Raw genomic sequence first — 14,994 nt, forward strand, 5'->3', positions numbered from 1 at the left:
TCATATAAAGATCAAATTTAACTCTGCGATACCCAAGAGATTCTAGTTGGAAAACAATAAGTCTTGATAAGTAATCAGGTTATGTAATATGACACCTTTTGCAGACAATTCTGGTAAAATATTTTTGAACTTTTTCTATGCAATTTATATCTTTTAAAAGATGAGGGCTCCAAACTGGGGTGCAAGATCCTAATACAGGCCGCACAAAAACTTTGTAAGCTTTTATCAAAAGTTGAGAATTGTTAGAGATGAAGGATTTTAAAAGTAAGTAAATGCAAGAGTATGCTATGCTTGAAATACAAGAGCAATGATTAGAGAACTTTGTATCAAAGGACATGGTGATTCCGACATCCTGAATTGAATAAGCAGCTTCAATACTGATAACAATGTTTAATGAATAAGGATGAGTAGATATATTATATCTTCTTTAGCATAAATGAAAACATTTGTTGGTTGCTTTTTTTAGTTTCCAATCATTGGACCATGCTAAGATTTTTTTTAAAGTGTATCAATGTTGTTGCAATCATTTCTCGACAGAACTTGCAAGTGATGCAACAGAATGGTGACACTTGTATTTCGAATTGATAAAAGAGTAAAATTTGTTGATATTTTCTTTATTGACAATATCTTTCTCCTTATTAATAGCGTTTTTTATTATTTTGGATGTAAGCAATTCTTGTATTTGATAAAAGTATTTAAATTAAAATTTCTTTTGTATTTTCGGTATAAAATACATTTTTTAGATGCCAAATTTGGAAGTGTGCGAGGTTGAATACTGTATCTTTTTTTATTGAGTGCTGGTACGTGAGACAAAATGCTTGAGTTCAAAATGTCACATATAGCATGCCAGAATGATTCAACATTATGATATTGCTCAGCTAATTTGTACCAGTTTACAATAATTATATTGGAAATGATGGTTTTTTACTGCTAATTAATGCTCCCAAATTGCAATTAAAGAGAATGGTACAATGGTCGCAGGTACTGGTGAAAGGGGCTATAGTTACTACATTGTATACATTGATTTTATCATTGGTTAACATATAATCCAAAATTTTGTTTAATTGAGTACTGTTTGATACCAGCTGGGTTAGGGCGTTCACCTTACAAGTTTCTATGAACAACTCGTGACGAGAATCGCCTAGGTTAATAGGTATTGACCATGGCGCTATACACTGAAGGTCTATTCATCGCGCAACTGTAAGCCGTGACTGGGGGTCTATTTTAATATTCTAAAAATTGCGAAGATGAAAAGCTCACATTGAAAAACTTGCCAGGGAATTTTTAACTTTTTCAAATTAATCTTGTTTATTCTTTTATATTTCCAATAATTTTGCGTTATTAATGTTTTTTAAATTATAAATTTTTGTTAATAATTTTAAAAAACTTTATTTTTACTTACTTGTTAACTCCTTAAAGTGTTAGGAGTTATATATATATATATATATATATATATATATATATATATATATATATATATATATATATATATATATATATATATATATATATATATATATATATATATATATATATACACACTCCTAACATTGTTATATATAACTCCTAACATTGTATATAATATACAATGTTAAAAGTTATATATATATATATATATATATATATATATATATATATATATATATATATATATATGTATATATACATTTATTTTGACTGATATGGGTAGTGATCTATTATATTTGACAAAAAAGTGTTTGAAAATCTTATGTTATGGTTTCCATATTTTTATATTCTTTTAAATAATTATACTTTATAGATGCCTAAAAAGTGTTGAGTATATGGCTGCAAAACTAATCATCAAAGTACCAAAAACAATAAAAGCTTTGAAAAAATACCAGTTTATTGTTTTCTTAAAGATAAAGAACAAAAAAATATTTGGATAAAAAGTATTCCAAATTCTAATATTTTAGTTTCAGATGAAACTGTTATTTGCCAATTACATTGGCCAACAGTTTTCGAAAAAGTTACTGTTCAAGGAAAACAAAGACCCAAAATGCCACCATCTGTATGGCCAGGAATACCTTAAAGTCAATTACCTACTCTATTACCACGTCATCGAACAACACAGAAATCTTTGTTAGAAACGTTAGAACTGATGAACTTAGCACTTTTTTATTGGCTGATACAGCAACATATATTGATTTTAAAAATGTTTTATTAAATAATCTCAGGGTTTTTTCAGTTTCTGTAATAAAATATACGATTGAAAAGCAATTAATGTTCAATCTATTATGTTTTATGATGGTATTCCTTTATCTTTAAAATTTTTGAGTATTTACATTTTGAAACATTTCATTGTGGAATAAAATGTTTTATAAAAAGTTTGTGTAAAAATCGTATAAATATTGTTGATTCTTGGTCAAAGTTTGAGGAAATGCTACATTTTTAAAATGTCATGGAAATAGATTATAAGAAAAACATTCAGCAACAAATATCAGTTATGTCTGCAAAGCTTATTGGAAAAAAAAAAATGAATCAGATACAATTGTATGTAAATTTGAATATTTTTCAACATCTCGTGATTTATACAATAAACTAAGAAACGATTTTCAATTGCCATCAGTTAGTACTTTGACACGCATAACATCAAAAGTTTGCAAAACTGATGATGCTAGTTTCTTAGACTCAATTTTCAAAAACACTGAAGAAAAACAAAAAATTTGTTTAATTATTCATGATGAAGTGTATGTCAAAAAAATGATGCTTTACCATTGTGGAACATTGTTTGGTAAATCTTTAGATGATCCAACATTATTGGCTAAAACTGTGTTAGGAATTATGATGTGGTCCAAGATTTCTGTATAAGATGATTCCAATTTCAAGATTAAGTTCAAATTTTCTGTTTGAACAAATAAGCTCCAGCATAAAACTTATAAAATCATCATCTGGTGATGTAAAAGTTGTTATCTGGGATGGTAATTGTGTAAACCAAGCATTTTTTAAATTATATCATACTATTCCAGAAAAACCTTGGAAAACGGAAGATGGGATGTATTTAATGTTTGACTTTGTTCATCTTTTGAAAAACATTAGGCAGAAAACTCCGGAACTAGTGTACAGTGATAATGGTATTTAAAGAACAGCTAAATGGGAGCACCTTAAATGCTTATATCAATTAGAATCAGAAAAGTTAGTCAAATTGTCAGACTGGAATGAAATTGCAATAGCTCCCTAGCCAATTGAAAGGCAAAATGTATCTACTTGCCTTAAAGTTTTTTCAGATAAGATATGCCTTGCTGAGCAATTCTCAAATAATTTCAAATTCTATGGATACTGCAATTTTTATAAATAAAGTAATAACCTGGTGGAAAATTTTGAATTTGAAAGGTCGTAGAGCTGATGTAAGTCATAATGATCCACTAGAAGCACCTATTTGTAGTCCTGATAATTGCCGTCTTAATACTCTCCTTCAGTTTGGTGATATGGCTCTCAAAATGTGTTATAAAAATGGTAAAAGAGTGAAGCAGTTATCTAATGATACTGCAAAATCAATTCATCATACTTGCTATGGTATTGTTGAGCTATGTAAATATTTATTAGCAACAAGCCATGATTATATTCTTCTTGGTATGTTTACAAGTGACCACTTAGAAAAAGAGTTTGGAAAATTGAGAAAAGGTTCTGAGGGTGCCTACTTTATAAATGCTCAACAAATTATAGAAAAATTGCATATAAATCACACATCACTATTGTTATCTTCAAATATTGACATAGATTCTCTTGATTGTATGTCAGGTCATGAGTGTGCTTCTTGTACATATGTTTTATGTGAAGCAGGTAGTGAAATATTTGACAATTTAGAAAAACTAGAGTCATGGATTTCTGATACTACCAAAATGTCTTTTATTTATATTGCTGGTTATGTATGTAGAAATCAAACATTACTTTATGAAAAGTTTGTTGAGTACCTCAAGTCTATAGATTGTGGTGGTCTTAAAATTCCACCAGACAATGTTTGCCAATGGGTTTTTTTTGCTTTTTATTCCATTCGATAAAAGATAAAGTTTGTCGGATGTCCTTAAGTGACATCTTTTTGCTGGCTTCTGAATTTTGCTATTTTGAAATTAATCAAAAACATTGCAACACACTTGCTAATTTATTTTTAAACAACTATTGTGCACTAATTATACCAAGATCTAATAAAGAACCTGCATTAAAAGTTTTAAAGTTATCATAAATTTGTTTAGAAAAGAATGATTTGTATCTATTGTTGTTAAAATACATGCAAATATTTTCTTTGTTAATATAAAATTTTAACTTTTTATTACATTTTAATAAAAATATTTCTAAATAAACTAATTAAACTCATTAAGAGTCATTTTTTGACTCCAAAATATAATTTTTTAACAGAGTTGCTGATAATCCGTAAAAATAATACGGCTTACAGTTGAGTGATGATTAAATCTTCAGTATAGATCGCCTTGGTATTGACCAACAATGAGCAGTAGATTATAATCGCCTGATACTATACAAGTATGACTACAAGTTGATGAAATTATACATAGCATCTTACATAAAGCTTTGGTTTTCAAAAAACACGAGGCTACACACAGGGGGTGGTAAATGCATGAAATGAATAACTTTTCGAGACTAGAAAAGACACATACATCTACACATGTAATTTCAGTATCTACAAGTTTTTCTGAAACATCAAAATTAATTTGTACAGAATCCAATTTGATTTCTCTTCTTTCATTTTTAAGGTTGACCACTTGATAATCGATTCCGTTGATGTGCTTGCCATCTAAGTGTAAGGACCAACTTTCCATATGCAACTTTTCAATCATTTCTTTTTTCAGCTTGATTGCATCTTTGATTGTTGACTTGTAAATAGCTGATTGACATGAACTTGGGATGTCAATGTCTTCACGAGCCAATTGCTTTCATATGTTAGCAGCATGTTGTTTGTTGATACTCTAGTGTAGGTCACCAAGTTGTTGACTGCAATTTTGCTTTTATGATGTTTTCTGGTGTAGGAGTAGTCTCATCTTCTTTTTTATCATTTTCATATCACTGTCGTCAGCCTCAGAGTCAAATTTCATCAAGGGTTTATAGTTTTCCCGCTTGACACATTCATCATAACATTTCAGTATTTTAACAAGCTTTGCTTGTATAACTTGATCAGATACATGAGGAAAATTCAGTTTGTTCTTCCACAATTTGGTGACTTCTTTAGAAATTTCTGCTATTTGCTCCTTTCTTCCTTTAATTTTTGGTCCAAGGAAATGGTAGCATCCTATAATTTGCTTTTGTAGAGGCATTCAGCACTTTTCTTTCAGTGAATCTTCTTCCAAAGGGATCATTCTTCTTCTTTTATGAGAGTCTTCAAATTTTACCAGATTATTAGTCCTGAATGCTACTATTGCTAGGCTTGTACGTCACCATGTGTTGCTACTGTAATAACTATAAAATTAGATAAGCAGCTATATATACAGTCTAAATCGTTCTAGAATATTCTAAATTTTTCCAGAATGTTCTAAATTGTTCTAGAATATTCTAAATTGTTCAAGAATATTCTTAATTGTTCCAGAATGTTCTAAATTGTTCCAGAATGTTCTAAAGTCGTCTAAAATATTCTTGAATTTTCCAAAATATTTTAAAGTTCTAAACACTTTAATCTATACGAGTTTTAATTGATTTTCAGCAAAGCGACATGTATTAGTAGTAGCAGTAACAAGATTAAATAAATGACAATTCGTAATTTTAATTGCAGGGTGAACTTTTTTTACAACCTAGTGGAATTGAACATGTTTTCAATGTTTTCTTACAAAAGTTCATAGATTTATGACACAGGAAATTATTTTTTTTTAAATATATATATAATTAAATATATAAATATATATATTTAATAAATTTAAAATTAATATAAATGAATACTTTACTTTCAAGTTACTCTCAGGTGCTTAATACATGGTAGGGTGGAAATAAAAGGATGGGTAGATTTTTTGTCCAGATTTAATAAATTGATGGGTTCTTAATTAACATGGGGGTGGGAATTTTTATTTTCACATCTATGAGTGAGAATTTTTTAACTATTACAATCTAAGCTCTCAAAGATTAAAAAAGAATAACTAAAATTTTCTTTTTTTAGTTTTAAGATTGTAATAAAACTTTTTCTATTAGTTTTTTTGTTTATAACAAGTAAAGTTTAATAAACTGGAGCAGGGGTCTTAATAAGCTAAGGATGGGCAAAAAAATTTTCGAAAAATTAATAAACATCGATATTTCTAAAGTTTGTAGGTAATCTTCCTAAAAGTAGTATCACATTAAAAGTACACCGTTTGATATGCTGGTTAATACAATAAAACCATATATTTATTTAAAATTTTTATTTACTACTCTTTCTCCATCCTAAACTCCAAAATACAAACTATTATGTAATGTTTTGTAATTAGTAAATTAATGTTTTTAAATTTATTTTTATTTATTACTCTTCATCGGCCCTAAACTCCAAAACACCTACTTTGTTATGTGTCACAAATTATTATGTGTGGCTGTTTTGTGGATAAACAAGTTGAACAGTTATCCCCAGAGGTGTATTTGTATTCAAACCTCAAACCTCCAGATGAGCTGTGAGTTCTACCATTTGTGTACTGCTGCATATTATTAAGTGTTGTGATGAGAATTTATTATTACTTTTTTTTTTGTATGTTTTTGTATGTTTTTTTGTGTTAGTATGTGATTGTTATTGTAAGAATTTCCTGTGTTTTAAAAGTAATAAAAACATTGTTAGGTAGGTCATTTTTAGGTAGATTAGAGTAATGGTTAAAATAAATTTTAAGAAAGTAAGAGAGGAATATTTAAGGCGCATTTATCATTTAAGATAAGTTATGGAACTTAAAATAAATAATAAATTTATTTTGAAAAATGCTTATTTGTTATCGTTAATCAATATTCTAAACTAGTATTAGGTATGATTATCCTGACGAAATTAATTTTGTAACAATTATTACAGTATGTAAAACCAACTACAAAAGTCAACCACTAAACTCGATACTTCCTTTAATATATTCGCCAAACTCTACATTTTGTGCCACCAGTACTTAAACAATGCCTAATCAGGCATTAAATCATGAAGATAACCGAAAAAAAGTTTGCATTGTGTGCTTTGAGAAAGACAAAACGATTAAAGAAATAACTGGGTGAACTTATAGATGACTTTAAAATTATTTTATCCCAAATTTAGATTTGGCTAAGAAATATTATCTTTCTGGTATCTGTTCGTGCAATTTCTCGAGCTCATTAAAAAAGGTATAAAAGAACCTGAAGCTCTTCCAGCACCATTCGATTTTTCTGGAATAAGAATTTCCATTATTACAAGAAGTCAACCTACATGTGAATGTGCAGTTTGTGTTGGTGCAAGGAAATCTCTCTGGTATCGGGAAAAAATCAAAAAAAAAAGAAGATAAGCATCCACTAAATCAATCCTGCAATCTCCCCTACCTATATCTGTATGCCAAAGATGTCTATGTTGAATGGGGTATGATTTACCTCTAGAGGGTAGTCTGTATGTATATATAATAATTGTTTAACCTAAAACCATATTTTAGAGCTTTTTTGTACTAAAATCCTAAAGCGGAAACTACCTGAAGTGGATGCAGGTGATTCAATAAACCTCGCTAACGAAGGGGCTAAACTTTTTAATATTGAAATTCCAAAGAAAACAGAGTTAAAACCCTTTTTCCTTAAAACATGATGCCAGCTAGTAAAGTCATAAGATTCAAAAATATACTAGGGTTAAGGGACTCTCAAACAGTAACTGCTTGTAGTGTGCTTAGAAGCTGGAAAGGGAGAGAGTTTTTGACCCGAATCTAAAAGGAAAACTTGTGTTTCAAGACTGTGTATTAGATCGTTTGTTTGATGTTTAAGAACTTTAAATCAATAACCAAACAAAATATTTTGTTTACTGTACAAATGTGTCTGAGCTAACAAATCAACTAGTGGTAAAAAGAGAAATATCCCCAGATTATATTGTAAAAATTGAAAAAGATGAGGGAGGAGGATTTGTAAAGTGATTGTAAAGGTTTGTTTAAGTATTTTTGATTGTAAAGTGAAAAACCAAGTTCTTGTACAGAGATGGAATAAAGCAAGACAAATTCAAGTATGGAGGCCATTGTTGAAGATGTTAAAGAGAATCACCAAAACATTAATCAAATCATAGAACTATAGGGGATTTTGACTAAGAAGTATTTTTTAGCATTTGACTTTAAGTTTGCGAAAATTTATTTTGGCACTGAAGCAGCTTCTTCTACTCACCCCTGCAGTTGGTTAGAACTGTCAAAGCAAGACATGCAGGATTTCACAATCTGTGACCACATAAGGTATTTAGGTATTAGTTTGCATTAAAAAATATTTTTTTTGTTCAGTCAAAACATCATTCTGGATATTTTTTCAATTCAGGATTTTAATCTACTTTTTTTTAGAACACTTCATATGATTACAGATAACGCAAAACAGTGCAAAAAAGCTTGTAAGAATTACATGAAAAAAGAAAACTCTCCGCTGCACCATTCAAGAGTCGTGTCCAAACTCCTTTGCTAGGCCTACCAGATGGTACATCTGGTAGGTCTAGCAATGGTTTTCTGTTGCAGAATTTCTGTTCTCCAATGGAGTTTCATTTATTTTCTGGAAACACAAACCATTTGTATAACATAAGTGATGAAATACTTTCAAAAACAGAACATTAATTTCCATGGATATGTGGAATAAGGCAATTGGATTTATACATATTTTTAATCTTATATTTGTAATTCATATGTATTTAAATATCAAAGTTAAATATCAAAGTCTCAATATGGTTTCATTTGTCATAGGAAATATTTAAATAGCTATTTAAAATATAAATATTCCAGCATTTCTAAACCTCCTTATAAAGATATTGAGCTTGACCAATGCATTAGAATTATTTTTTAACGTTAAGGAATAAAATTATTTGAAATGTTTGTTCAATAACTTTGTAACCATAATTGATATAAGAGCATATTCCCATCAAATATCTGTTTATTGTGAACATTTTAAAGCTTTTAAAATATATAATAGTCTCGGAATTATTCATGATCAAATATTTATTGTACCAATAAGGAAAAATACTGGTTTTTGTTATGTTTATAAAAATGTTTTTTTCTTCTTAAACTCCGAAATTTTTTTTCATTAGTTTTATTTTCTGAAAGTAGAAGTCAGTACGAATCCAAAAAAGGATCACATGACCCTGGGACATTTTTTTGGGTTGAACCTACTCCCACTGAGGTGTACTGTTACTGAACATTGTTTTTAAATATCTAAATAAATATTGATTTAGCATGAAACATTAATGACATCATACTGACAGCAGTTTCAGTACATTTATTGACTGAGTATTAACTAGCAATATCTAAGTATTAAATTTAATAATATCATAATTATTCTTTTTTTTTCTTTGTTTATAAAAGTGTTTAGAAATGTATTTATCATAGCAATGAGAAAAGATTGAAGAAATAAGAATCATAGCAATCAGAAAAAACAAGCAGCATATCCATAATAGAAATAGTGATAGAAATATACAGAAAAATGACTTAATAGACAACCATTACCAAATTGTTTTTTGAGACTTTTGCACTTTCAAAATTGTTATCCTGTAGTCAGAAACATTTAAATTTTAAAATTAACATTGTAATAGTACCTTTAAACAATTTCAATGACCCTCAGAAAGTAGCAGCTGAAGATTGATCTAAAATTTTTATCACTACCGTGGCAAGTGCAGGAATTTCAAAGGTAAAAAAATATCTGAGTAGATAAAGTATTTCACGCAATTAAAAGAAATTAAGAAAAGTAAAATCAATACACATCATATAGAATTTTAACATCTCAGTTCTTTATTGGTATGCAAAAATACTGAAGGAAAAATTTCTGACAAACCTGCTGTTATTGGTTCTGAAAACACCTTTTAATTATTTTTACCTTATAGAAAAAAATCTTGGAATTTAAAACTAAAAATCAAGAATATTTTTCTATTTTATAAACAAAAGAACACATTAGCCTTTTGCATTGATGGACTGTTAGGAAAAACATTGTTAATACTTGCTGGGATACACAACTGCACAAACATTGGATGCATTTAACAGACTGCAATTGCCTTTGAAACACCTTCCATAATTTCATTTTCATAAGATCATAGAAGTTGCTGTTTGATTAAGAAATCTGAGAGTTGTTTAAAAATGATTTATCTCCTGATATCTAAGGATAGGCCAGCAGAGTGTACATATCAATTTTTTGTCCCCAGCAGCCTTGCAGTCGACAAAGAAATCTACGAAATGGATTGTATTAAGGGAAGATTAGTACCGTTTATCAATGCTCATCGTGCCGATGGTAATTATGTATATTGGCCAGACTTGGCCTTGTTGCTTTATACCAAAACTGTGACTAACTGCTATGAGACTCATAACATCAGTTTGTCAAAAAAGTCAGTAATCCGCCAGCTGTACCATAGTGTTGCCTAATTGAAGACTTTTGGGCTATTTTGAAAGGCATAGTGTATGAGGGTAACTGGCAAGCAAAAGATGTGAAGCAACTATAAACCAGAATAAGCTTTGTCAGAAAAAAATTGACCTTAACCTTGTATTTTCACTTTTTGGGTCAACTCGTCTTTGAGTTGGTCGAATCTGAAGAAACAGACTGGTTTAAGACAAACTTCATTAAAATAAATAACTAAAAACTCTGTTTAATTTTTATCTCTACCTTAAAAACTAAATCATATTTTTATCTTAAAGACTATGGGAATAATGGCCCTTGAAAGTATGTCCGGATTTTTAGTAAGTACCTATTATCATGGCATTTTGCCATACCCAAATCAGTTAATGAATGTACTGAAGACCATATTCCACCATACCACCCCATGTTTAACAGTGTTATAATGTTAACAGTGTATAAGAAATTACAGAAATTATACAAAATATATTTAAATATCAGATATATTTTTTTGTTTTTACAATTAAAAAATTAAATTCTCAAATTAATTTTTTATTTGATTTTTATATTATATGGTATTAAAATGTTTTATAATACAGTCTATTATGCTTTTTTAATAGGGCTCCTTTAAATGCATACCCACAAATCTTAAATCGTGCCTGCAAAAGCTTGCCAAGTCAAAAAGGAAACAATCATCCATTTAAAGGCTCATTTGCAATCAGAATGACTTGTTTCGCATGTATGTCACAGGTAGTTTTGTAACTCTTTTTTTTTAAACTTGGTTAAGTATAGTTATAACATTTGATTGTTTACATATATAGTTATAACATTTAATTATAAACATAATTGTTTTTATTTGTTTGTGTACATATTTTGGTTGGTATAAAATGCTTTCATCTGTATGGATCTCCTAAAAATATAAATCTGGTTATATTATATTAGATAATATATAAATAATTTGTTTTTGAAATAACAAGATAAATGGTAACCTATAACAGCAACAACAGCAGCAATTAAAAAAAGATTAAAGTTCATTTTATTAGTTAATAAATTCATATTTTAAAATCAGACAATGCAACCCTCAGAATTAGGATCGGCATTCAGCAATGCCGACCTAACTGCCGACCTTAAAGTGTTTGAGGTCGGCAATATTTTGCTGACCTCGTTTCTATGTTTTATGGTAAGACCTTTGTATCAAATTTTTTTTTGGGAAAAAGTTCACTAGATGTTTTGCCTGTTGTTCTTTTTCTAGTAGCATCAGAGTAGTACTTTTTGCTTGTTTAATTTTTCTGTTTTTATCAGTATCTTTGCTTTTTTGTTTCAGAAATCTACTTGATGTACTAATAGAAAACCAGCACATGTTTCTTGTATTATCTTAAATATTTCTAATGTTAATATATAAAACATAAAATTATAAAAAACCCTTTACACAATTACTATTTATTGATTTAAAAAGGAGTTTTAATAAAAAAAGTTTTAATAAGCTACAATTTTCAAAGCTTATGATACCCAGTACAATGAAATTATGTTAGTATTGGTGTTCAATTTTAGAACCATTTGAAAAGGAATCCCCAACAATTTATTTTGTATAACTTTTTTTTGTTGAACATAATACTCAAACATTTATGTGCTTTAACAACTTAATGCATATAACATGCAAAGTTTTCATCATTGACTTTTACGTTGTCTCACTAAACAACATGATAAGCATTCATTTAAGAATTTTTTTTAAAGCTAATAAAAGTCTTAAATGGTTGCTCATCAGTAAAATTTTATAAATATCTGATAAATAATACAAGAATATAATAAAAACATGATACACATTCAATTTTTATTAATATGATATACAATCAATAATATATTAACATCAAGTGTTTAAGTGGTATAAAAGAGAAAAAAGAAATTCCTAACATGTTTTGAATTATTTAAGTTCAAAATAAACTCTGATTTATTTTGAATTCACAATTAGTTCTTCTTTAAGTAGTGTTTTTTTTAGAAGGGTGGGAGGGGATGGGGGGGGGGGGGATGAGAAATATCAGGATATTCAAAGTACAGCAACCAATTGATTTTGAACCTGAATTAAGACTTTAAATTTTTTATTTACTATTTACTTTTTTTTTTTATTATTTACATATTTATCTTCTTTTTAATTTTAGAATCCAGTGAAATTTGAAACATTTGACAGTATTAGTTTAAGTCTCCAAAACATAAAGCTGGTCAGTAAAATGTTGTTTTAGTACTATGTGTATATATATATATATATATATATATATATATATATATATATATACACATATATATATATACACATATATATATATATACATATATATATATATATACATATATATATACATATATATATGTACATATATATATATACATATATATATATACATATATATATATATATATATATATATATATATATATATATATATATATATATATATATATATATATATATACACACATATTTGCTTGAATAAACATATTTATTTAAGTTTGTTAAAAAGTGGCCTCTTCTTTTTTTTTGTTTCTGTTTTTATTAATGTTTTTTTTTGTTTGTTTTTCATAAGGTTTCATATGTTTTCTTTATGGTTTATTTTAATTTTTACTTTAATTGTTTATTGTTAAAGTTAACAAGATTAAAATGAAAATAAAAAGTAAGTACAAAGATAGTAAATTTAAATAAAATGTCATTATAATAGTATAATGTATGAAAAACACTTCATGGTTATTTCAAGTACAAATCATCATTATGTAAGTATTTGTGTGTGTATTTATTGTGTAATTATTGCAATTCAAAGCTAAGCTAAACTTGCAATATAACATCTAATCAAACAGTTTTCATCTAAAAATGCTAAATTGTTACGTTTTGTTGTTATATTTTTCTGTAAATTTAAGGGGGTACCCCCTCTGATTCTAAATCTAAGCATTTTTACAATAAATGATTATTGGTAACATGCTTTTATTAAATTAAGAATAATGGACTTTTTTTTTGAAAATCCATATTGTTGCCATGGTAACCACAAAATACCCTAAAAAATGACTTTACGCCGGCCAAAATACAAAGAAATTGGCTCCTTTCCATATTGAACCATAATGTTGTTTTAAGGCAGGTCTATTATATGAGTGGAACAGATTTTTCATAACTTTTTCTCAGCACCATAACAGGATGACCGAAGTTTAAGGTCAAATTTTTTATCATTTTATTGACCTCATATCATAGAGTATAATATGGACACCATTTCATGAAAATTTCATAAAAAAATATACCGTTCTCCAAATATATTGGCTGGTGTCAACAAATTGCTATTCTGAGAAAAACTCGATTAAAGTAAAAACTTTAAATACAGTAATATTTTATTCATAAAATAGGTAAAAAAAAAAATCCAAATTTTCAAAATCCACCAGGTACATATAAGTCACCATCTTTTTTAATTATTTTGTCTTTTTTTTTCCAACTTTTTGGCACGTAAAAATTGCCGTCTTGACTTATTATCAGGGTTTATTCGATATTCAGCATTTCTTTTTCTTTCATTATTTAATACTTTGCATCCTGCAATCATATAAAAGCCTGGTTCCACGTTCAGTTCTTTAAAAATATCAAATGATGCTTTTGCTCCAATATTAAAGTAAGTAACAGGATCATATACACCAATTTCTAATTGGTTAAGTGAGACAAATGTTTGTTTTGGTATACGATCCCAAATCATTCTATTAAATTGGCATTGGCATTTTGTGTTTTGCAGTGCAAACATTTTTGTAACTCACTGTCTTTACTTTACTCTTCAAATATATATCTCACTTTCATAATAACGTCCATTGGTAAACCCGGTCCTGGCTTATATGCTGTTGTTTTATTTATTTTATCAGCATTGTATTTGCACCAGCTGTCTGAACCAGTAGGGCAGTGTGGAAAATGTAAACTATTATTTTTCGATGAAGCCACATAAAATAGCGATGCTAACACTCCTGCCTTCATTTCCTTTAGGTTACCTGCATTTTGTCTGATTGCAACTCCAACAAAATTTTGTAAGCGATCAATTGTCGCATCTGTAAGACGTCCTTTTACCACCAAGGCCTTTTTCTCTTTTCTTTAAATTCTGCAGCCGTGTTATAACTCTCTTTTGATAATGTCCAACGCATTCCAGCTTTTCAATTTCTATAGCAGGGTATGTGTTTTTAACATTCATGTAACTTTTACTGTCTCCATCACCTAAATATTGAATATATCTTAACTGGCAATTATCAATAGAATGCTGAAAAACACGTTTTGCTCCTTCTGGGTTTATACCACCAGCAGAACCTTGATAATTATACTTACAAACATGGGAATTTCTCCATTGTGCATAAGCATTTGGATTAGACTTTTGAAGGTCTTTATTAATACTACAACCTTTACAATATCTAGACATGACTTCAACATCTAACACTTTGTCACTAACAGTAGAGATAACAGAAAAGACTCCATTCAGCGTTCAATATCCTCGTTTGTGCCATGTACCATCGCAAGGTACACAA

General features: G+C 28.4%; 1 protein-coding gene across 1 annotated transcript in view; it reads left to right on the top strand.

Moving 5' to 3' along the window:
- LOC100207636 (ubiquitin carboxyl-terminal hydrolase 30 homolog) overlaps positions 1 to 14,994 on the top strand; it is a 69,683-nt gene that overhangs the window by 50,997 nt on the left and 3,692 nt on the right. The window contains exons 5-6 of the mRNA XM_065808014.1: positions 11,088 to 11,217; positions 12,624 to 12,683. Coding sequence (XP_065664086.1) covers positions 11,088 to 11,217; positions 12,624 to 12,683 — 190 coding nt within the window. The remainder of the gene's footprint in view (positions 1 to 11,087; positions 11,218 to 12,623; positions 12,684 to 14,994) is intronic.

The sequence above is a fragment of the Hydra vulgaris genome, chromosome 10 (assembly GCF_038396675.1).
Source record: "Hydra vulgaris chromosome 10, alternate assembly HydraT2T_AEP".
In the NCBI taxonomy this organism is placed as follows: Eukaryota; Metazoa; Cnidaria; class Hydrozoa; order Anthoathecata; family Hydridae; genus Hydra; species Hydra vulgaris.